The sequence below is a fragment of the Cynocephalus volans genome, chromosome 3 (assembly GCF_027409185.1).
Source record: "Cynocephalus volans isolate mCynVol1 chromosome 3, mCynVol1.pri, whole genome shotgun sequence".
Classification (NCBI taxonomy): Eukaryota; Metazoa; Chordata; class Mammalia; order Dermoptera; family Cynocephalidae; genus Cynocephalus; species Cynocephalus volans.
This window is the reverse complement of record NC_084462.1, coordinates 63,835,003-63,859,390: the sequence shown is the minus strand read 5'-3', so window position 1 is coordinate 63,859,390 and position 24,388 is coordinate 63,835,003. Positions and strand designations below refer to the sequence as shown.

At 34.2% G+C, this 24,388-nt stretch overlaps 1 protein-coding gene across 6 annotated transcripts in view; it reads left to right on the top strand.

Annotated features, from left to right (window-relative positions):
- SCAPER (S-phase cyclin A associated protein in the ER) overlaps positions 1-24,388 on the top strand; it is a 491,674-nt gene that overhangs the window by 259,433 nt on the left and 207,853 nt on the right. For all 6 annotated transcript variants that reach the window (XM_063090894.1, XM_063090891.1, XM_063090893.1 and 3 more), the window contains one exon: positions 17,302-17,428. In XM_063090894.1, the coding sequence (XP_062946964.1) occupies positions 17,302-17,428 (127 nt within the window). The remainder of the gene's footprint in view (positions 1-17,301; positions 17,429-24,388) is intronic.

Genomic DNA, 24,388 nt, shown 5'->3' with positions numbered 1-24,388 from the left:
CATTTTCTTGACTTTCTCCATATCTTCCTTTCGTTCTTAGGGTATCTTTAAGATAGTTGTTTTAAGACTTTGTCTAGTAGATCTGCCATTAGGTCTTTTTTAGGGACAGTTTCTGTTTATTTATATTTTCTTTTGAATGTGCCATACTTTTCTGTTTTTTGTATACCTTCTGATTTTCTGTTGAAAACTGAACATTTAAGTCTAATAATGTATAACTCTGGAAATCAGATTTTCCCCTTTCCCCAGGGTTTGTTTTTCTTACGTTTATTTTTTGTTTGTTTGTTTTTGATTATCATAGGCTGTCTCTGTGCCAAGGATCAACCTGAGTTGTCATCTTAAGATCTTTTTGTGTCTCTCTAAGCCTTTGCCTTTCTCTTGGTATGCACAATGTCTTTCTTATTTTCCCTCATGTCCAGTTTCCATTGGATGCCATAGTCTTTAATGTCTGGCTTCTAAAAAGGGAAAAAGAGAAAAATGAAGCAGGGTCAAGGGGGGGTAGGGTGCTGGCTTTTTAAATCCCCTGGAAGTTGCCTCAGCCAGAGGGAGAGGGGCTTGTGGGGAGGGAGGGGGGAACAGCTGCAACATGGCTACACTCCTCTATGTCTGTACCTCCATGATCTTAAGCTGCAATCAGCTGTCAGAATGGAGATACTCAATATTTGGATTATAGGGTTCTTCTTGCCCACCCTGGCTGCCACAAGCTGCTTGCAAGCTACCCCAGGTACATGGGCATTGGTGCCTCCCATGGGGTTGGGGGTGGGGTACTGGTAGCCACTGCTGATCTAAAAGATAAAATTGACTGAAATTCCCCACTATTTACTGTCCGAGCCTTCACTTGGAAATTGAAAGCCTTCGAAAGACTCCAGAGTTCCAAAATAGTTACATCAAATGTGTTCTGCCAGTGTAGTTGTTGTCTAGATAGGGATACAGATTCCTGATGCTTCTTACTCTGCCATCTTTCCAGAATCCTCTCAACTTTACTTTTAAGAAAGGAAATAAACATCTTCCTTCAGATGTATCCTGGAGAAAAAAAATCTACTGAGGACTGTCTATAGAAAAGGAGACAGAATGTGATAGTGTTCTAGTAATAGTGGAGTACAGTTAATATCAGGTAGGGTTCATCTCCAGAAGGAGAAATCCTCACTCTAAGTGAAAACTGCATGAGTAGGTCTGAGACTTGGTATTTCAGAGTAGTAATTAGGGAGTCAAAAGGAAGAGTCTGGAGAAATATTTTGGCAAGAGGTAAAAGTCTTGATAAATGGAGGAGAGTGAGATACCCTGGAAGAGGAGAAGATGTCTTTGCAGGCTTGGCTGAATCAGTGGAAAGAAGGAAGTGGCTGAACATAAGGGTTTTATTAAAATAAGGTAACATCAAAGAATTAGATTTTTTTTTAATAAGACTTGTTAGAGATACCACTCTTCACTTTATCAACAAAACAAAGTGGTTTTGAGTTGAGAAATTATGTAAACCATCTAACCTGTCCCTTTGTAAGGTGGACTGGTGTTTTTGGTCCTAGAAAATCTAACACAAATAAACATGAGCAAAAAACAAACCCAGCTTCATAGATAAAGTCTGTCAAAAAAAAGGGAGAGAGACAGAATGAACCAGAACTTTTTCATAGAAGAAAAAGCTTCAAAAAAAAATTGGCCAGGAAGCAGACAAAAGCTACAATATGACACTGCAACCTAAATTAAATGTAACTGGACAAGCAATTGCATGTATGAAGAGACATCACAGTTCTAAAATTTAGAAACTCAAGATATGAATGGAGAAACAACACAAGAATTTGATAAATAACTGACTACACTCAGGGAAGAAATGAGATTTTAAAAGAAAGTCTTGTCAGAAATGAAGATTAATTTACAAGATGCACAAGTAGAATAGGTATAATATAGTAAAGAGCATAGCATATAAAAATAACAAGAACCATGAAAAATAAAGAAAAAGGTAAAAGGATCAGAGAGAAAATGAGAAACAAATGGGCAAAGAAGTGCCATTACTTATATGTGAGTACTGAAGGGAAAAATGGGAAGGAAAATAATATTTAAACAAATAATTTCTTAAAATCTTGTTTTAAAATACAAGAGTCCTAAATGTATGTATACTGTGTACCTGGAAAGATTGGTCCAGTATGGTCAACTCAGATATATCCATTGCAAAACTATTAGATTATGCATTTTTTAATCAGGTTAATTGTATTTTTGATATTGAGTTGTACGAGTTCATAGTATATTTTGGATATAAACCCTTTATCCTGATATATGGTTTGCAAATACTTTTTCCCGTTCCATAGGTTGCCTTTTCAATTGGTTTATTGTTTCATTTGCTGTTCAAAACCTGTTTAGTTTGATGTAATCCCACTTATCTATTTTTGCTTTCATTGCCTATGCTTTTTGTGTCATACCCAAAAAATTATTGCCAAGACCAATGTTAAGAAAGTTTTTCCTTGTTTTCTCCTAAGCATTTTATGGTTTCAAATCTTACATCTAAGTATTTAATCTAGTCTGAGTTGACTTTGTGTATGGTGTGGCACATAGGTGGAATTTCATTCTTCTGTCGAAGGATATCCAGTTTTCCTAGTACATTTGTTGAAGAGATTGTCCTTTCCCCGTTGTATGCTCTTGGCAGCCTTGTCAAAGATGAATTGACTGTGAATGTGTGAGTTTATTTTGGGGTTCTCTATTCTGTTCCTTTGGTCTATATGTCTTTTTATTCCAGTAGCATACTGTTTTGATTACTTTATAATATAATTTGAAGTCAGGAAGTGTGATCCCTTCAGCTTTGTTCTTTTTGGTCAAGATTGCTTTGGCTGTTTGGAATTGATTGTGGTTTCATATGAATTTGAGGATTTTTTTTTTTCGTATTTCTGTAAAAATGCCATTGAACAACTAGAATTCTGTACTCTGCAAAATTGTCCTTCAAAAGTGAAGAAGAAATAAAGGCTTTCTCAAATAAACAGAATTGAAGGAAATTGTTGCGATTACATCTGCTTTGCAAGAAAAATTAAAAGAACTTATTCAGAAGAGAGAGTAGAACTGTGTTTACTAGAGGTGGAAAAGGAGAAGTGAGAGGGAGGATAGTGGGAGCAAGAGGTTCATTAATAAACACAAAACAGCTAGACAGGAAAAATAAATTCTGTTGGTGTACTGTGGAGCTAGGAGTCTATAATTAACATTAATTTACTGCATGTTACCAAATGTCTAGAAGAGAGGAAATCAAATGTGCACATCACAAAGAAATGATTAAGTTTTGTGATGATGAATATGCTAATTACCCTGATTAGATCATCACACATTGTACACATGTGTTAAAATACAACTGTGTACTTCACAAGTATGTATAATCAATATGTTTCAATTAAAGAAAAAAGTTATTCAGAGAGAAGTTAAGTGATATAAATCAGAAACTTGGATCTCCATAACAAAAGGAAGAGTATCAGAGAATGAATAAGAATAGATAAAATAAGGTATTTTTCTTATTCTTATTTAATCTAACAGATAATTGTTCAAAATAATAATAGCAACAATGTATTCTATTATGTATGCTTTATGTATTTTAAATTTAATTATATGTATTCTACGATTTCTGACTTTGGAATTTGGGATTTTCTTTCTTGCATTGTAACTATTCCTTGTTTTTTTAAAAATATATTATTGTCTTTTTGGTATATAATATAATCACAATGCTGGATATCTCTGTGTATTTTTTCCAGCATTTCATTATGAAAAATTTCAAAAATTCAGATAAGTTTGAATGAATTTTACAGTGGAAATTTATGTATCCACTACATAGATTCTATAATTAATTATTTGCTGTACTTAATTTATCACATATGTATCCTTCCATCCCCTTATCCATTATCAATGTATCAAATTTTTGATGAGTCAAAGTAAAGTGCATATATCTGTGCACTCCCCTTTTAATACCTCAGCATGCATATTATTAACTAGTTTATTATTTGTTTACCCTTTTTATTTATTTTGAGGTAAAATTTACATGTAATAAAATACACAGATCTTAAGTGTGCCATTTTATGAGTTTTGACAAATGCAAAACACCTATCAAAATTCAGAACATTATTCAACATAGTGTTGGAAGTACTAGCCAGAGCAATCAGAGAAGAAAAGGAAATAAAGGGCATCCAGATTGGAACAGATGAAGTCAAACTGTCCCTGTTTGTGGATGATATGATCCTATACAATGAACAGCCTAAAGCCTCTACAAAAAAACTCCTAGAGTTGATAAATGATTTCAGCAGAGTTGCAGGATACAAAATCAACACAGAAAAACCAGTAGCATTTCTATACTCCAACAGTGAACATGCAGAAAAAGAAATCAAGGAAGCTAGCCCTTTTACAATAGCCACCAAAAAAATAAAGTACATAGGAATAAAGTTAACTAAGGATGTGAAAAAACTATACAAAGAGAACTACAAACCATTGTTGAGAGAAATTAAAGAGGACACAAGAGGATGGAAAGATATCCCATGCTCTTGGATTGGAAGAATTAACATTGTGAAAATGTCCATATTACCCAAAGTGACCTACAGATTCAATGCAATCCTCATCAAAATTCCAATGACATTTTTCTCAGAAATGGAAAAAACCATCCAGACATTTATATGGAATAACAAAAGACCATGCATAGCCAAAGCAATCCTGAGCAAAAAATAAATAAATAAAGCTGGAGGCATAATACTACCTGACTTCAAACCATATTACAAAGCTATAATAATCAAAACAGCATGATACTGGCATGAAAACAGACACATGGATCAATGGAATAGAATAGAGAACCCAGAAATCAACTTATACACCTACAACCATCTGGTCTTTGACAAAGGCAGCAAGTCCACACACTGGGGAAGGGACTGCCTCTTCAACAAGTGGTAATGGGAAAACTGGATATTCATATGTAGGAGAATGAAACTAGATTCATACCTCTCACCATATACAAAAATCAACTCAAAATGGATTAAAGAAGTAAATATATATCCTGAAACAATAAAACCACTTAAAAAAAACATAGGGGAAACACTCCAGGAAGTAGGAGTAAGTACAGACTTCATGAATAGGACCCCAAAAGCACAGACAACTAAAGGTAAAATAAACAAATGGGATTATAACAAACTAAAAAGCTTCTGCACAGCAAAGGAAACAATCAACAGAGTGAAGAGACAACCAACAGAGTGCAAGAAAATATTTGCAAAATATACATCTGACAAAGGATTAATACCCAGAATATACAAGGAACTCAAACAACTTTACAGCAAAAAAAACCAAATAACCCAATTAAAAAATGGGCAAAGGAGCTGAATAGGCATTTCTCAAAGGAAGATATACAAATGGCCAACAGACACATGAAAAAATGCTCAACATCACTCAGCATCCAGTAAATGCAAATTATGACCTCTTTGAGATACCATATCACTCCAGTCAGGATGGCTAATATCCAAAAGACTGAGAATGATAAGTGCAGGAGAGGTTGCGGAGAAAAAGGAACTCTCATACATTGTTGGTGGGACTGCAAAATGGTGTAGCCAATGGAAAATGGTATGGAGGTTCCTCAAACAATTGCAGATAGATCTACCATGTGACCCAGCTATTCCAATGTTTATTGCAGCACTATTTACAGTAGCCAAGAATTGGAACCAGCCCAAATGTTCATCATCAGATAAGTGGATAAGGAAACTGTGGTATATCTACACAATGGAATACTACTCTGCTGTAAAGAAGAATGAAATACTACCATTTGCAACAACATGGATGGACTTAGAGAAAATTATATTAAATAAAACAAGTCAGGCACAGAAAGAGAAAAACCACATGTTCTCACTTATTTGTGGGAGCTGAAAATAAATAAATAACCACACAAACATAGGGTGGGGAGGAGAAGACATAACAATCACAATAATTCCTTGAACTTTTTAAGACAAGTGAACAGATATGATGTAGAGGAGGAGGGGAGAGAGGGAGGAGGGAAGAGGAATATGTAAAGGGTCATGAAAATTGATTACAATATATATTTAGAAGTTAAAAAAAAATTCATAACATTATCATCATCTCAGAAAGGTTCTCATATGTCCTTCCCTAGTCAGTCCCTTCACTCCCACCCAAGAGGCAAACATTGTTCTGATTTTCTTTTACCACAGATTAGAATTACCAGTTCAGAGTGTAATCAAACAGTATGTACTCTTCTATACAAGCCTTCTTTCATTCAGCATGTTTTGTGATTCACCCATGTTGATGTGTTTATTAATTCATTCTTTTTTTTTTTGGATTGATTATGCATATTCATGGGACACAGAGCTGACCATCATTCCTTTTTATTGCTGAGCAGAATTTCATGAGTGAATATAGCCTCAGTTTGTTTATCCAGTCTCCTGTTCATGGGCACTTGGGCTGTTTCCAGTTTTGGGAAATAAATTTTGGATATAAGTTTTCATCTCTTTTAAGTGAATACCTAGATATGGATTTGCAAGGTCCTATGCCATGTGCATGTTTAATTTCATGGGAAAACACTAGACCTTTTTTTCAAAGTATTATTACTATTTTACATTCCTACCAACAATATCTGAGAGTTTACGTTACTTCGTATTCTCGATAGTATTTGATGTTGTCAGTCTTTTTGATTTTAGACTTTCAGGAGGGCGTGTAGTGGTATCTTTTGATTTTAATTAGAATTTTCCTGATGACTAATGGTGTTGTTTTTTGACGTACTTATAGGCCATTCATATGTCTTCCTGTGACGTGTCTATTTAGATATTGAATTGTCTTTTTATTATTGAATTGCAGATATCAATATGCTTGTGGGTTGTTTGTGTTTTTTATTTGAAAAACAACTAAATACAGCAGGTAAAGTTATACTTATTATCCATCTTTTTTATTACCACTTGAAACCAGGGGTTGGCAAACATGTTTTTGTATAGGGCCAGATGGTAAATATTTTAGGCTGTGTGGGCCATAAGGTCTGGATCTCAACTATTCAGCTATTCATCTTCACAGCACAAAGCAGCCACAGACAACACTTAAATGAATTGGTGTGGCTGTGTTCAAATAAAACTTTATTTAAAAACAGGTGGTGGGTTGGCTTTTGTCATGAGCTGTAGTTTCCTAACCCTGCTTTAAACAATTTTACAAAGACATAATTAAAATGCCTCTTTATTTAAAAAATATCTTCCCCCTCCTCCAAGGTGCTATTTTTTATATTTTAGATCATCTCTTTCTTTAATATTACCTATATATTCACAGTCATGTTTATTCCTAACCCCATATGTATATTTTTAATCTTTCTTACCAGAAACTTATTTATTCACAAAAGAGAATTTTGCTGCATTTTGATTGGCAACCACTCTTTTGTTCTTAATATTTCATATACTTTTTTAGTTTAGTGGTGATATATAGTATTCCATTGTTTATATATTACATAATATATTAAAGATTTAAGAGATCTCCTCTTATTGGCCATGTATGGTTTTTCTTTTTCTATTATTTTTGTTGTTGCTATTAAAGACAGTGCTGCAGTGAACATCTTTGTACATATGACACTGCATATATGTGAGTGATTTTCCAGGGCAGAAAACAGAGCCAGTTTCCTAGACATGCAACCCTGCTCTTGGAAGGATCCTGTACTTGGTTTAATTCTCTACTGTTGTTGTTTTGAAATTCTTAGTAATTTTGCACAAAGAGCCCTACATTTTTACTTTGTATTGTGCCATGCAAGTTATATAGCCAGTCCTGGCGAGAAGTGAAATTTCTGGACCCAAGCATATGCACATTCCAATTTTAATAGAGCCTTGCAAATTTTTTCTAGTACATTTGCGCTACCCTCAACAATTATGACAGTTCTCTTTCCCTCAAATAGGATATTATTAGGAAAATTACATTTCCCAAATTTTCATAAGCTGCTTATTCAAATGTGTAAACTTGTATTTTTCTTCGTTAGTTAAAAATCAGACTTAATTTCCATCTCAAGCTTCCATTTCTACCTTAGGACATAAAATTCTTTATAGTCATTTATAGGTAAACTCAATCAAATTTAATAAGTTCTTTATCATATGATGTTTAAAATATAGTTCTAAAAACATTCAACATTTCATCCATTCTACCTTTTCCATTGAATTAGTTTAAGCTTCGGGGTTTATATCATGGTGTGGTTTTGAGATATTTTCTTAGCCATTTTGATTATACTTGTGCTATATAACTTGCTGGGTGAGCAGAATAAGGATCTAGTTTATACAGTGTGCATACATACCATCTTCAGGTAGGTCTCTTCATCACAACCAATGAGCAATGGCTGGTCCCACATCACAGTCTTGTCATATCAGGCCATTGGTAAATATTGGTTGCTTCCCCAGGAACTTGCCCTTTTTTACTCCTTATAGTTTTTGAACAATTTTGCTATATATACTTTGAATCTGTTTTGTTATTGCATAAAGATTCTGATTATTATATGTTTTGATGGATTCTTTTATCAATATTAAATAGCTCTAGAATTCTAGTCTTCAGGAATTCTGTTCTTTTCTAATTTTAATATTGCTATATTTGCTATTTTTTTATTAGTATTTTCTGGGTATATAAAAAGATAATATACCGTGCTTGGTATATAAAGGTATATTTTTAGTCTTTATGTTTAATTTTGATTCAATTCTCCTATAGTTAGCATATAGCTAGATTTTGCTCATTATCCAACCTGAGTATCTGTCTTTTAATAAGTGAATTATAAATTTGACCTATTCACACTCATTCTGGTCACTGATCAATGTGGACTTATTCTTGCCATACTATTTTGTGTTTTACATTTACCATGCTTTCATTTCTCATCTTTTGTAAGATTGATGGAATCTTTTATAAAATTTATGGAATTTTTTATATTTGATGATTCAGAAGTCATAATTCCTTCTCTATCCTACGTATGTTTACCTTTAAATTTTTAACAGGCACTTAAGTTCATAAGAGTTAGTCAGTATATAAAACAAGAGCGTTGTTTTACATTTACTTTGATTTTACATTTACTTCCCATGTTGGTATTTTTGAGGACTTTATTTCTGGATTGTTTTTAAATTTTCTTTTATAATTAGTACATTCTTAGATTTAACTCTAAGTTTTACTTGTTTCTTTGCTTTCCAATGTTATCTTGTGTCCCACTTCTTTCTCATGGATTAATTTTTATCTAGTTCATCCTCTAATATTCTTTAAGACTGGATCTGTGGTTTATAAATTTTTGTGTCCTTCTATATTTGAAAATGTCTTTTTGCCTTCACAGTTAAATGATAATTTTTCTGGGAAGGAATTCTAGGTTCTAAATGTTTTCTGACTCAGAACTTTAAATCTTCATTCCACCTCTCTGTTTGCTTTGTGGCTCTACGATGGTGAAGAGATACCAGAGAAGGATCTTTCTCTCCAGTTCTTTCAGTCATTTCTCATAGTTTCTTTTCCACAGAGAGTGATCATTCTTGCTTTCCAGAGTGATTATGGATTTATTTAATCTTATGATGTCTTTTCTGTCATTTTGAGGATTTAGGTTGAGAGTGAAGCATGTTTAACACCATTGAACTGGGTGGCAAATATTTAAGACTCTTTGAAATTTACTTTTCTGCTGTTGGCTGCCAAATTTTGTGCTTTGTTTGGTATGGCCTGAACTATTATTGAAGCTAGAAACTACAAAAGTTTAAGAATTGATACTCTCTTTTCTATTTTAGGCAATAATTTTATCAATTATGGAAGAAAAACAACACTGTATTTAGAGTAAATAATGTTTTGGGAGATTATTAAGAACTCTCTAACAGTGGATTCTCTTATAAGTGATTTTTGAGTACTTCTCAGCCTATTTATATCTATACAGTTCCTAGTCTCCTATTCCCTCTTGATCTTACTCTAAAAAGGCTTTCTTTTCTACCACTTTATGAAAACACCTCTTCTCAAAGAGTGTGCTCATCTCCTTGTTGCTAAATCCGGTGGTCAATTCTTCATTCCCATTTTTTTCAGCCATTCAGAAGCATATGATGAGTTTATTTATTCCTTCTCATCTTAAAACATTTCCTTCACTTGGCTTCTGGATTACCACTTGCATAAGTTATCTACATCTATATTTGACTGGGACTGCAGGGTCTAAGATAGGCTCACTCACGTGCCTGACAATTGATGTTCGCTATTAGATGAGCCTCTTCCTCCAAAAGGCAAGCTAGATCTTTTGTACATGGCAAAAGAAGCCCTTATGAAGCCTCTGCTGTGTCACATTTGCTTATGTCCCATTGGCCAAAGCAGGTCACTTGGTCGAGTCCAGAGTCACTGTAGGAAGAGACTGTACAAGTCATGGCTACATAATTCATTGGAGGTCTTTAACAGTCTATTACAAAACTTTCTCTGTATTCTCCTCTTACTTGACTGGTTGCATTTTTTTTCAGTATCTTTTCCTTTGTTCCATCTCATCTCTTTGGACTCTAACATTAACATGCCTTTGCCCTGGGAGTTCAGTAAGAGAATTAATCCCTTGGTAATTTCGTTCAGCTTCATGTCTTCAAACATCTAGGCACTAATGGATTTTAAATTTACATTCCAGACCTCTCTCCCTAACTCCATACTTATATATCCAGCTTCCTATTCAGCATTTCTACCTGGGTGTATATCTGTTCCTTTGGACACCTCAAATGAACATATTCAAAGTCAAACTCCTGACATTTGCTCCCAACAGTACCCCCCATAATCTTGCTCATCTTTGGAAATGGCAAATTCATCCTTTAAGTTGATGCTATAATGTTTGGAGTCATCCTCTTTTTCTATCACTCCACTTTCAATTCATCAGCAAATTCTGTTGGCTGTACCTTCAACATATATTCAGAATCTGACCACTATTCACTCCTTTCATGATAACAACTCTAGTCTAACTTACCATCATCTCTCATCTGGATTATTGTAGCAGCCTCCTAATTAGTCTCACTGCTTCTTTCCTTATTCACTATAGTCTGTTCTCCACAGGACAACCAGGATGTCCTTTTACACTATAAGTCTGGAAAAATGGCAGGAGTGACAGAAGCATAAGTTTTCAGTGTTTCCAAATTTTCATGTAGGAACCGGATAACTACTTAAGAAAACCAAAAAACCCCACAGTATTTACAACAAAAGCACTTTACCAGGTATCTCTATAAAATTCAAAAACAAATAGATAGGAACAATCAGACACAAGATCTGCATGGTATTGGCATCAGTGTGGCAGAAAGCAAAGAGAAGTAACTGGGCTAACAGATGTAGGGAAAGGAGAACCCCAAAATAACTAATGTGTTTTTACTGGATGTAAGGGACCAATCTGAGAAAAGCAGCTGAACTTCAGTCTCAAGTTGGTTCCTCAGAAGGGACTCATGTGAACAATATACCCTTAATTTTTGTTCTTGCATAATTTTGTGTTCTCAAAGGCAGAACAAGAAACAAGGGCTTCTTAGGGAAATGGCTAAGTCCAGATCTGAATGTCTTGTCATATAGGATGGCAAGGAAGTTCTCAGTTTTTCCAGTTTCAAAATCCCTGACCCACATTTCCTTTTCTTGAGTATCTTTAAATACTACTAGAGTATCTTCTGCTCAATTTTGCTATGAAGTGAAAACTTCTCTAAAAAATAAATACTGTTTTAAAAAACTAATAGAGAATGAACTTCAGGAATCAAAATGACTTAAAGAGACATCAAAATAAGGACTGGTGATTAAAGTTATAATTTCTTTAGCATTAATATTAACCAATTGCCAGAAGGAAGAAAATATGTATGTAATGGCTGTATCTCAGATAGTTTTATAGTATCACTGTAAGAAAAAGATTGGGGATAATGGGAAAGATATTGAGGGTATTTTTAAAAGTTTGTGGAAAAATGAAATTAAAAGGTAATATTGATATTTCCATGAACTTTTTGAAGGCGCATTGTTAAATGCCAAAAAATTAACCATTCTCTAATTATATTGGTAATGATATTATTAGTAATATTCTTCTGAGACTGTTGTGTATGTAATATGGGATAAAGTAGAGGAGATTTTGGAGACTGGAATTCCTTCATTCACTGTGATTCTGAGAATCTGAGTTCTCAGTCTGGAAGAAAGGAGGTAGACATAATATAGTAGAGATCAGGTAAGATCCCTGTATGGATGAATTTGACTTGTTTGAACTTACAAGGTATCTTTAAAAAAGTGTTTTGTGGATGTATGTACACGTGTATACATGCACACTTATTTATTTTCTAGCTCTGTCCATTGAAAAGGCCTGGAAACAATGACCAACTCAATAGTAGTGAGCATTTGCAGTGCTTACTGATTTGGGGCTTGAAATATCACTTGTCACTAAAAGAAACAAGGGCCTCTCAGGGAAATGGCTAAGTCCAGATCTGAATGTCTTGTCATATAGGATGGCCAGGAAGCTCTCAAAGACTGCTAGCATGTGGTCAAAGGACTCAGGAGCCAAATTGAAGTCTCCTACTGGCCAAAGATGGGATAATTTCAACCTCAAAAAGAGATAATAATTGTAACTGATTGAAGGATATCAAATAAATTAAAATCATGAGTTCATAATATTTTTAAAAATTAACTGATCACCTTCAGAGGATGATATAAAACCAATTCATTATTTTAAAAATTAGTAAATAATGGGACAGAATCAAACATTTATCTTGCCTTTCCTATATGAACTCGGTAACCAAATAGTAGTAGATGAAAGAAATTTCTCTTTATAAAATTGTTCCAGCTAATAAATGAAAACAACTCTTTCTCTTTCCCTCCAATTTTCTGTCCTCCTTCTAGAAAAAAATCAGTCCTGAAGCCATTAGGTGAGGCAGCACCAAGCAGCCATCTGCACTAGGGAAATGGTGGTGATGGAGGGAGATGGCAGGAGGCAGTTGGAGTGTTAGAGCCTGAGTAAAGCGAAGAGGGCATTTCTGGAGGGGTGGGGGTGGGATAGTGTGGAGGCTCAGAGCCCAAGCAGGGGAAGGGGTTGGATATTCTATGTGAGATGGGGCACTGTGGCATGGTGTGGTGAGCCAGAGCAGAGTGCATAGACCCTCTCTATGGTAGGGCATCCTGGCAGGGTCTTTCAGAGCCCAAGTGAAGGGGGAAGCCTGGCAAAGGGTGTTGAAACCCAAGTAGGGCAAGGAATGTGAATGAGCCCAAAATGAGAAATCAGAGCCTGAGCAGGGAGGTAATAGCATATACAGAGACAAAGAGGGGTGACATGTTACAGAAGGGCATTGGTCAAATAACTAAATATGTTAAGGATGGTGGAAGGCAAGTTGCTCACTTCTGGAGAAGAGAGTTAAAAATATAGCCAGGGAGAATAAAAAAGCCCTGGGTGATGAATTGGATTCGGAGGTATCAGTGTTTATTTGTATTTTCCCATATACACAGATAAATATAGTTGTAAACATTTACACACACACACACACACACACACACACACACACACACATTTATAAAATAACATGCATGCATTCCCTAGCTCTTTCCACTGAGAGTAAGGGCCTGGGAGCAGGACACCTGATAACATCGATCACATCTAGCCTGCCCATCTAAGTGTGGGGGTGTGATAGTTCCCTAAAAGGGAATGATAGGGTATTTTTCCACAAGAAGAGATGCTGGCAGGCAAAAACAAAAGGTGTCTGCTATAGGAAGATTTTTTCATCTTAGACAGAGAATATCAAAAGGTACTATTTGATTTCTTAAGCTCTTATATTTAGAAATATAGCCTTAAGCATATTACATAAAAATAGAAAGGGAACCAATAGCTCTAAATGTAGATCATGTACCTTCCAAATAGAAGAGATGAAAAAAAAAGAAAAAACTTAGTGTTTTTATGTCATCCTGTCCGTTATACTAAAGAACAATGTTAGTTCCTACAGTCAACCCAGTTTTCTTTCTTATACTTTGACAAATGCTCCAAATGATCCTACCAGGACCTACCCCCCAAACTTTACTGTGAAAAAAATTAGGTCTCCTTGGACAGATGATTTTACAGTCCACATTTACCACTTACTGCCTTGATCTTAGAGAAGTTGTTGGAATTTGTTCAAGTTTTGCGAAGAAAATATCTGATCTTAACAACATTCTCCACAAAGTCACATACCTGACAGACACGTCTCATGTTCTAGGTTAGGAGTTAGAAAGCATCTAGTTTTTATTTTCATGCTAGAAAAATTTTCTGTCAAAAGTAACCCAAATAAAAATTACTGTGTTAAAAACCACTCTCTAAGCAGCTCCTGTTCTTGCACTATAGGGAAAATATAGCTCTCAGCGGTTGACTTCTGTAACATTCTATAATTATTTTTAGTATGAATCAAAATATGGTGCTTTTTTTCTTGAGAGGAGCTTTATTATTTGTGGTACTTCTGTGGAGGCAGGGAATGAGACAGAGGTTTAGCTCATGTTACCAAAACATCCCCTTGATTTGGCATTCTTCCTTGAAGGGTAGGTTCACATGAATCCTAGATTTGATTTACCTCAGGGTGAAATACAAGCTTCTTGTATTCTGTGAGTTAAAATGGTCCTTGTGCTTCCCTGGTTTTCAGTGGAATGTGAGCATTCTTGGTAAGAATACTGCTAGATTTATATGCATCCATCGCTATAGCTGGATATTTAATTACATGGTGTGTAGACTTTATTCAGCCAAAAGCTGAAGTGACTACTTATCTGTCACATGATGAAGTTTGCTGCCAATATTCTTCCACATGGTAAGGTCAGTAACTGTAATCAGGTGGGACTCTGGCCCATATTTGATTAGAAGGGAAAAAAGTATGTTACTATTATTCTATTTTTGTATTTTTTATATTCCCTTTTTCTTTTTGTTAGATTGAGACCTTCTGTCAATGCATAGTAATAATAGTTAACCATTTATTGAATGTCTACATTTGTGTTTGATGTTAGGTATATTACATTAATTATCTCTGATCTTCAAAAGCTCTAGAGGGAAAATAATTTACACAAACACACACACACACACACACACAGTATGTGCTGGAGCCAGAGTTCAAGCATAGGTGCATCTGGTTTTAGAGTTTGTATTCATTCTTTATCAAAGTAAACTGCATATGGATAGCTTAGGTTTAAACTGGAGTTCACTAGTGTCTTTTTGAGCTACATTTGCTGTTGTGTTCTTTGAGAAATTTTAAAATTTTACATAAATAAATTTTTAGATGAAATTGTATTCTAGGAAATTGTTCATTTGTGAATAAAATTTCTTTATTTCAATTGACTGATATGGTATGAGATTTGAAAATCAAAGGTTTAGGTTTCAGTTTCCAGTAGTACCTTTTTACCAACTATGTGACCTTGCAAAAGTCACCTAACTTCCCTGAGCTTTAGTTTCTTTATTTTTCAAATAGGGATAATACTAATTTACAATGTTGTTGAGAAGATTAAATAAGATCATGTACACGAAAATATTGTGTAACCTATGAGGTTGTGGAGATTGTTAAGATTAATATGAAGAAGACATTTCTTCTGTAGACCATTCATTCATTAAATATCTATTGAATGCACTTCTATATATGGAACATGATAAGATAAGGCAGTGGACAGGTAAACAAGGACCCTCTCTCCTGAAGTATAATGCTCTGCTCCTATACTGTTAATACAATAGCTTCTAGCCACATGTGACTATTTAAATTTAAATTATTAAAATTAAATGCAATTTAAAATTCAGTTCCTCAGTCATACTATATTTCAAGTGCTCAAATGTGGCTGGCAACTACCATGTTGGATAGTGCATATACAGAACATTTCCATCGCTTGCAGAAAATTCTGTGGTAAAACTCTTCATGGAAGAACAATTAGTTAGATAAGTATTTAATTCACTTGTAAAGAGTGCTTTGAAGGAATAGTCAAATCAAAGAAAGTCATGTTTGAGCTAAGAGCTGAAGGATAAGTAGGGATTTTCTATGTAACGCAGGGGTAGGGGAAGCACTTCAGAGGAGGAAATGAAGAGCATTTGCAAAGAAGCAGGAAAGAGATAGGGAGTGAGGTCCAGAAAGACCTCGTGCATACAGAGCCTGTGTGGTGGGATTAGCCCTACATGGGAGGAGTGGCCCTTTCTTGATTGTAATGGGAGAAAAAAGGAGAGGATGGGTGAAATACAGAGAGGCTTGTAGATTTTATGGCAGAGAGTGAGGGTCTTCTTGTTCCAGTAGCTTCCTTTTTCTTTATGAAATGTAAGATTTTATGAAAGAGAGAGAGAAAAGAAAGTGTGGAGTTTTGAAGAGAATGGAAAATGAATGAAGTAAGTCTTTGTGGAGAGTGGTGAATAAGCAGATTAGAGAGATTTAGTAAGATCTTGAATCAGTAGTCCTGCCAGTCCTTCTGTGGCACAACTTTTTCCTGAGGTTCAGAAATGGAAAAGGCTGGCAGTTTTTATTAATCCAGTTAAATAAATTAATGCATGCAAGGCACTGAGAATGGTGCCTGGCCCGTAATAAGAGCTAAACAAGCATTATTATCATTGCTGGGGTTTGTCTGATAGGAGTAACAAACAGAACAACAGAACATGAATGTAGGATGTTTGCAAGAAAGTGCTTATAATGAATGTCCTGTGGAATAAATCTACAGTAGATAAAAATTGAAGACAGTAGAATGGTACATAGGGGGAAAGTGGAGAGATCTGGTATCTGTCAGTGGACGGTCAAACAAATAAGTGGAAAGGAGAGAAGGATTGCTCAGAGAGTGAGATGTATGAAACTGAAGTAGGGCTACAAAGAAGTATTACATACTATCCCCTCACTGAAGAATCTTACAACCTAGGTAGTATGTGGTATTTCTTAGTGAGATGTAAATAAGTGCTCTATTGTCTAAGCAATTGACATTAGCAGTGGGAGGCAATCCCCAAACTGCTTGTAAACTGGAAGGGGTGGGGTGAGGGGGATTTGGCATTTGGAGAGTTTACAATGCTTATAATATCCAAGCTTATCCTTATCTTGAAGATTTAAGTCAAAATATGAAAATCTGCTCAGGTTCTTACACTATTTTCTCTGACATCATCCTCTTCTTCTGTGCCTAGTTCTGTTCTAATTTAAGGGTCACACAGAAACTGATGGCATCAATTGTTCCAACTAATCCTGTGGGTGAATAGTACTGTCTTTTAGTTCTATTTTTACTATGAGGAGTAGATTTGTGTTGGTAAATATAAAGTAATACCAGCCTTATGAGATGTTTTTTCTCCCCTTAGATGCTTTATGAAGCAGTTTTAAATACAATACTGAAAATAACTTGTATTTCAGAATATTTAGTAAAGCGAAGTATTATAGTCTAATTCATTTATGTCATTTTTCCTTCCATTTTGTATCGAAGGCTTCAGCGATTAGCCAAAGATCTTCTAAAACAATTACAAGTACAAGACGGTGGCTCATGGGGAAACAATAAGGTTTCTGCTTTGGATCGGACCCTAGGCGAGATTGCTAGAATATTGGAAAAAGAGGTATGTAACTAATCTCTGGCTTTTGATCCTTAATCTTTGTGGTCCTTTCTCACTGTGACAGGACATAGGGCTATAAAGTAGACTCTCAGTATATGCCTTTCTTCTGTGTTTTCAAAAGCTGGTCAATAATTGATAGGTGTTTTACTTTTGTTCTTTTCAGTTGTTATCAGTTGTTTTAATTGAAGTCCTCTTTAGGTCATGGTTTTTTCAGTCATGTTTTCCCTCACACAAACTAAATGACATTATTTAATCAGGAATTACAATAATAAAGATACATAATTTTATGGCAAAAAATATAAGACTTTGTATTATATGGCTCATAAATCACGACCAGATTTCCACAAAACATCAGTTTTCTCCCCGTTTCCAACAGATTTGGCAGTTTTCTTTAATGACTTACAGTCCTTAAATGTCTCAATGACAGTTAAAAAGAAATCCCAAATGATTTGTAAAGTATTATTCACTGTAGAAAAATGTCAAATGTACAAAGAAGAAAACTCCCTGTAATATCAGCTGTTAACATTTTATGGTATTTTCTTCTAATCCTTTTATTATACATTTTTTTACATTATCTGGCTAATTTTATCATAAATATTTTCTCATTTCTGTAAAAATTTTTGTAAGTAAATGAACATAGCATTGATTACATAATTTGTAACATTTAGGTGGCTTCTAATTTTCTATTTAAGATAATGGTTATCTTTGTTTATTAGCTGCATTTTTTTGTTTTCTAGGTTTAAAATTTGATATGTAATATTTGATATATACAAACTGTAATAATAAAAATGACATAAATACAGGAAATAGCTATGAACTCACCACCCAACTTAAGAATTAGACTGTTACTAGTAGATCCTTCCTCACCTCATCAATCTGTCCTCTCTGAGGTAAATGCTGTACAGAATTAAAGGTGTATCATTTCCATGTTTTAAAAAAATAGCATTATTAATTTATCACATAAATGTATTGTTAAATAATGTTATTTAGTTTTGCCTGTTTCTTACCCTTATAAAATATCATACCGTAGACTTTTGTGAATTTTTTTCAGTCACAATTATGGCTCTAGGTTTTATTTAACCTTATAAATATAGGTATTTTTCATTCATTTTATCTGTTGTATAATAAGTACTTCATTGTGTTAATACTACAATTTTTTTATCCATTCTCCTGACAATGGACATTTGTTTTTGGGGGGGTCCTGTGTGCGTGTGAGAGAGAGAGAGAGAGACAGCGCTGCTTAAACATTCTTATATCAGAGTAAATGAACAAGAATTTCTTTAAAGTGGGCATTCTCAGACCTTAGTTTGCTTCATAATCACCTAGAGGACTTGTTAAAAACACAGATTTCTAGACCCAATCCTGGATTTCTGATTGAGTAGATTTAGGGTGGGTCTCAAGAATTTGTATTTGTAACAAATTCCCCAGTGATGCTACTGCTGCTGGTCCAAGGACCATACTTTGAGAATCACTGCTCTAGTCTAGGGCATATGCCTCAAGGGTAAAATTGTTGTGTTCTAGGACATGGGAATAACCAGCTTTACAATAGTGCTCAGCTACATTTTGGCATTAGGCAATAAAATCCTATGTAGGAACTGAGAGCAGCATATTTGGTGTGTAGTCGTGGCAGAGCATACCAAGTCAGTTCTGTGTAACACATGCCTTTCAGGGTGTTAGAGAGTTCAGAAACTCTTAGTTGTAAGACATGTGCTAGATGGAGTACTTAGAGGTTTGATTTGCCTTCTTTTCAAAATTAATATATACTGATTATTTGTGTAAAGTATAAAGGCTACTTATCCTTTGAGTTAAAAGGCAGTTACTTGAGGAGAGCACTATATCTTGTACCTTGTCTCACGAATATTGTTTTAGATTGAAGTAATCACAGAATTTTTGAGGAAAAAGTAAAATGTTCTATATAAGAAAGGTATTCAGTATGAAAATGTAAGTAAAGTTATTTCATTCACAAAGAGGCAATTTACTAATTCCTTATAATTTTGGGAAGAAAAATGTAGTCTGGCTCCCAGTCTAAATGGTCTGTGTCAAGAACCTTGCTGTAAAGCTGTCCTCAGAGTATACACTGCAGGACCACCTAAGAGTTTAAACTTACCTACAATAAGATCCTTTTGCTACTTTTATAACTAAAATCCTTTTTACCTAGCCAAGACACACTCAATTTATGAAGACTTCTATTCTGTAGAGTTATACTGACATTTCAGTGTAATTCAGCAGATGATATTTATGATTTCAGTCTAAGAATTGTAAATAATCATTCCTTTTTGTTTGGAAAACTGCCTGGAGTAACAAAATCATTAGAGCCAAAGCCAAGTACCCAGTGAAGGATTTGAAGACTGCCTAGAAGTGACAAGGGTGGGACTGGTGGAATTTTGGCAAGCACTCACTGAGGAATGGTGAGAGATGAATCTTGAGGTCTTAACTATTAATTAATTATTATTGCTTTGAAACAGTTTTTCTTAGATAATTTTTCTACGTTCTGAGAACTACTTAATAGCTAACAGGTTAAATTTGTGATGCACAAAAATGCTGTTGTAATGGAAAGTATCAAGAAACTGAGGAGACTAAGGTTTTGTGGTATTTACCATGTGTTTCAGGTCCCTTCTGACTTTTTGGGTTCTCTGACTCTGTTCAGAAATAAAAAGTTTGAAGTTTTGTTGCATGTGTTATGCTTTTTAAAATCTTTAGCTACTTCTGTTTATAGACATATGTTGATCTAGGGTACTTGCACCAACTCTACCAACCACAAAAAAATGCAGGGGAGGAGGGAGTGGAAAGCAATTTCTTATAAAGTATCAAAGAGCTAAGAAGAAATTAAAGAATTACCTGGCCAAAGAAAAAGCAAGAATTTAGAAAGTTGTGCTTATAACTGAATGCCCCAAGAACATTTGCCAGACTGGCAAATGTGGGTTATGATTTGCAAGCCTCATGGGTGAGGGAACAAAAGTAAAAGCCTAAGGGCTTCCAAAGGTATGAGGTCTAATAGAAGAATTTCCTGATTTTCCCTTCATAAAGATAGTGCCAGAACAGCCTACTCCCTCACGTAATCATGAACTCTCTCATCCCACCCTTAGGGACTACATTGCAGAAGTTATAACCACAATCCAGATCTGGAGGAGATTTATAGCCCAAATTCACATCACCTGCATTATTTCAAGTGGTGAACTGAGTTAGAAGTAGTCCCAAATTGATTAGTGGTGTTCTTAGTAACGTGGCAGAAGGAAATGAAAATCCTCATTGGAAGAAGACGCCTTTATCCCAGGTTTCAGATAATTTCTGTTAAATAATTCTACAAGGACAAGTAGCCACAATCAAAAGACAAGCACAAAAGTAAATACATCAGTATGAACAAGAACAAGCAGAAACTAGAACTGCAAGACTTTGTAATTACTAGTCACAGATTATAAAACTATGCTTGCTAACTCTTAAGGAAGAAAAAGGCAAGCTTGAAACTCTCTACAGAAATGGACTTAGCATTAGTGACAGAGTACATAATTCAGAACTGTCCTCCCACTGATGACAGTTAATAAAGCTAGCCAAAATAAAATTGGAACTAAATTGCTAACAAGGTAGTCAGTAATTACTGGACTGGGGGCTGCATACGATTTGTGATCCAAAAGGGACGGATGAGAGGCTGAGTAGTACTTTTGACGTTGTTGCATAACTGGTCAGAAAAAAATGTTGTACTCCAATGGCTGTGGTAAAAACCTCATGTTTTGCTTTGGGATCTTAAAGGAAGGACTGCACAAGGAGAAAGAGGGTAGGCAGGAAGTACACTGGTCATTGCACAGATAGCAACTCAGCTTCAAATTATCTGGGTGCCTGGGATAATCCCTAAGCATGAAAAAAGATTAAAATGATATTGAATTGCTAGTACTCAAGGTGCCTATCAGAACCAATTGGAAAATTTACTCTGGAGAAATGTAATTATCAACCTAAGTCTCAAATTAGTTCAATAAAATAATTTTCAAGTAGTGTTTGACACAGTAAGGTAATTAAGCATGCAAGGGGGCAAGACAATATGAATAAAAATCGATAGAAACAAACCTACAGAGGCTCCAGAATATGCTTACCACATTCAAGGATATAAGTATTAATTCCTTTAAAATGTATGTAATGCATATGATAGAAAATAAAAATTTGATAATTGAACATTTTAGTAATCAAAGTTAAGAAAACTACAGATGAGGAAGCAGCAGAATAAATCAGCTGAAGAGAAAATCAGTGTACTGGAAGATAAGTCATAAGAAAGAATCCAGACTGAGCATGGAGAGAAAAAGTTATGGGAAATACAGAAAAAATTGTAAGAGGTATATAATATATAATGAAAATGTCTAATTTATGTATAATTAGAGCCCCAGAAGGAGAGGAGAGAAGAGAATAGGGCAAAAACAGTATTTGAAGTGATTATCATTTAGGACTTTCAAAAACTTACAAATCAATCCACAGATTCAAGAATCCAGATGAAGCCCAAGTAGGGTAAGTAAAAAGAAATCCATATCTATAAACAGCATAGTGAAGCCAAAGAAAATCAAATTATAAGCCAGTGTCTTTCATGAGCTTGGATTCTTCTTAAACAACATTTTAGCAAATTGAATTATGCAATATGTAATAAAAATAATAAATCAAAACAAAGTTGAATTTATTTAAGATATTCAAGTTTGGTTTATCACTGGAAAATCAATCATAGTTTATCATATTAACAGAAGAAAAGGAAAAACATAATCATCTCAAAAGATGCAGCAAAAGCATTTGGTAAGTTCAGCTTCAATTTATGATAAAAATTAATAGTAAACCAGAAATAGAATGGAACTTCCTCAATCTGACAAATATACATACATACATACATAATAAATAATAAACAAACAAACAAACAAACAAATAAAATGTATAGCAAAATCATACTCAGAGGTGAAATGTTGAAAACTTTCCCTTTGAAATTGGGAACAAAAGGAGAATGCCTGCTATCAAAACTTTTGCTTAAAATTGATTGAGATTCAACTACTGGAAAAAAATAAGTAAAAGCTGTAAGATTTTGAGAGAAAAAAATGAAAAAGTCGTTATTAACAAATGCTAAAAACTGTACAAAGAAAATGCAAAATAATTTAGGTAAATTATTTGAATAATAAGTTTAACAAAGCTATTAGATATAAGGACAGAATACAAAAATCAATTATATTTATAATATCATCAAAATATTAAATATCTAGGAGTAAACTTATCATGTTTATAAATTGGACAACTCACTACAGTATATATGTTTTTTTTACCAAACTGATTTGTAGATTCAGTGAAATCCCAATTAAAATTCTAACACTTTATTTTGTGGAAGTTGAAATGAAGATTCTAAAATTAAAATATGGAATTTCAAAGAATCAATAGTGAACAAAAAACACTGTTAAAAAAAACAATATGGGCATTTTGCTCCACCAGATATCAAAACTTATTATAAAGCTACAGTAATTAAGATAGTGTGCTATTGAAGCAAAGATGGAGAAAAAGAAGAATGGAACATAATTGAATTCATGAACTGACCCATTCATATGTTACACTTGATTTATGATATGTGAGGCACTTGTCTATACATATGTGGAAAAGGAGGGTACCACAAAGCATTGGGAGAAAGTACGCTCTACTTAGCAAATGATGCCATAATAATTGAATATCCTTGTCTTTTAAAAATGACACTTGACCTCTACCTTACAACATAAGCAAAAAAATTATTCCAGATTAACCTAAATATTAAAAAAAAAAATACCACACATACTTTTAGGAGATAATATGGACTAACATACTCTTGACCTTGGGTTTTTGCCTGAATAAGAAAAGGATCCAAAAGACACATTAACAATAAAGGGAGATGTTGGTAAATTTGGCTGCATTAAAAATAGGAACTTTTGCTCATCAAAAGACAACAGGAAGACAGTGAAAGACATCTACGCAGCGAGAGAAGATTTTTATATGTGAATCAACAAAGGAGTGGCATTGAGAATGTATAAGGAATTTATACAAATTAATGAGAAAAAACACAGACAACTCAGTAGGTTAACAGAATAGGCATTCCAAAAGAAGAAATCCAAATAGCTAATAAATAAGTGCAAAGGTAGTCAACTTCTTTAATGATCAGAGAAGTCTAAATTAAAAACTCAGTGTAATAATGTGATTCACCTATCAGAATGACAAAAATTAAAAAGACTGAAAATACTGAGTATTGGCAAAGATCTACAGCAATGGGAATGCTCATACACTATGATGATACAAGTTGGTACTACCAATTTAGAAAACAGTTCACAATTCACTAAAGTTGCAGAGAAGCATATCATGTTTTATTTCTAGGTATATATGCATATATGCACCAGGAGACATATATACAAATATTCGTTGGAAGTATTGTTTATAATCACCAAATGTGGAGAATAGCCCAAGTATCCAGAAACAGCTGAACATACAAATTATGGTATGTTCATATAATGGAACATTATTTAACAATGAAAACAAACGAACTACAGCTATGGGTAATGTCATGGATGTATCTCACAAACAGTGTTTTGTAAGAGAAACAAGTCATCAAAAAATATACATACGATTACATTCCCTGTTATGTAAAGTTCAAGAAAAGACAAAAGTACCTATATAAAACAATATGATATATGTATTTTATCTAGGTGGTAAAACTATAAAGAAAACACAAAAAATTTTTCTCACAAAAAGGATAGTCATTATTCAGAGAGGAATATGGAAGGTGTGATTAGGAAGAGTCATCAGGGTGGCTTCTTGAGTGCTTTTAGTCTTCTTTTTCTTGACTGAATGCATAACATGTATTTAGTGGTTACACAATGTTCAAATTATAACTATTCTTTAAATTGTATTTTCATGTTTTCTAATTTTTCTGACTTTTCTGTATGTTAATATTTCACAATAAAATTACTTTAAAAAATTCAAGGTTAAATG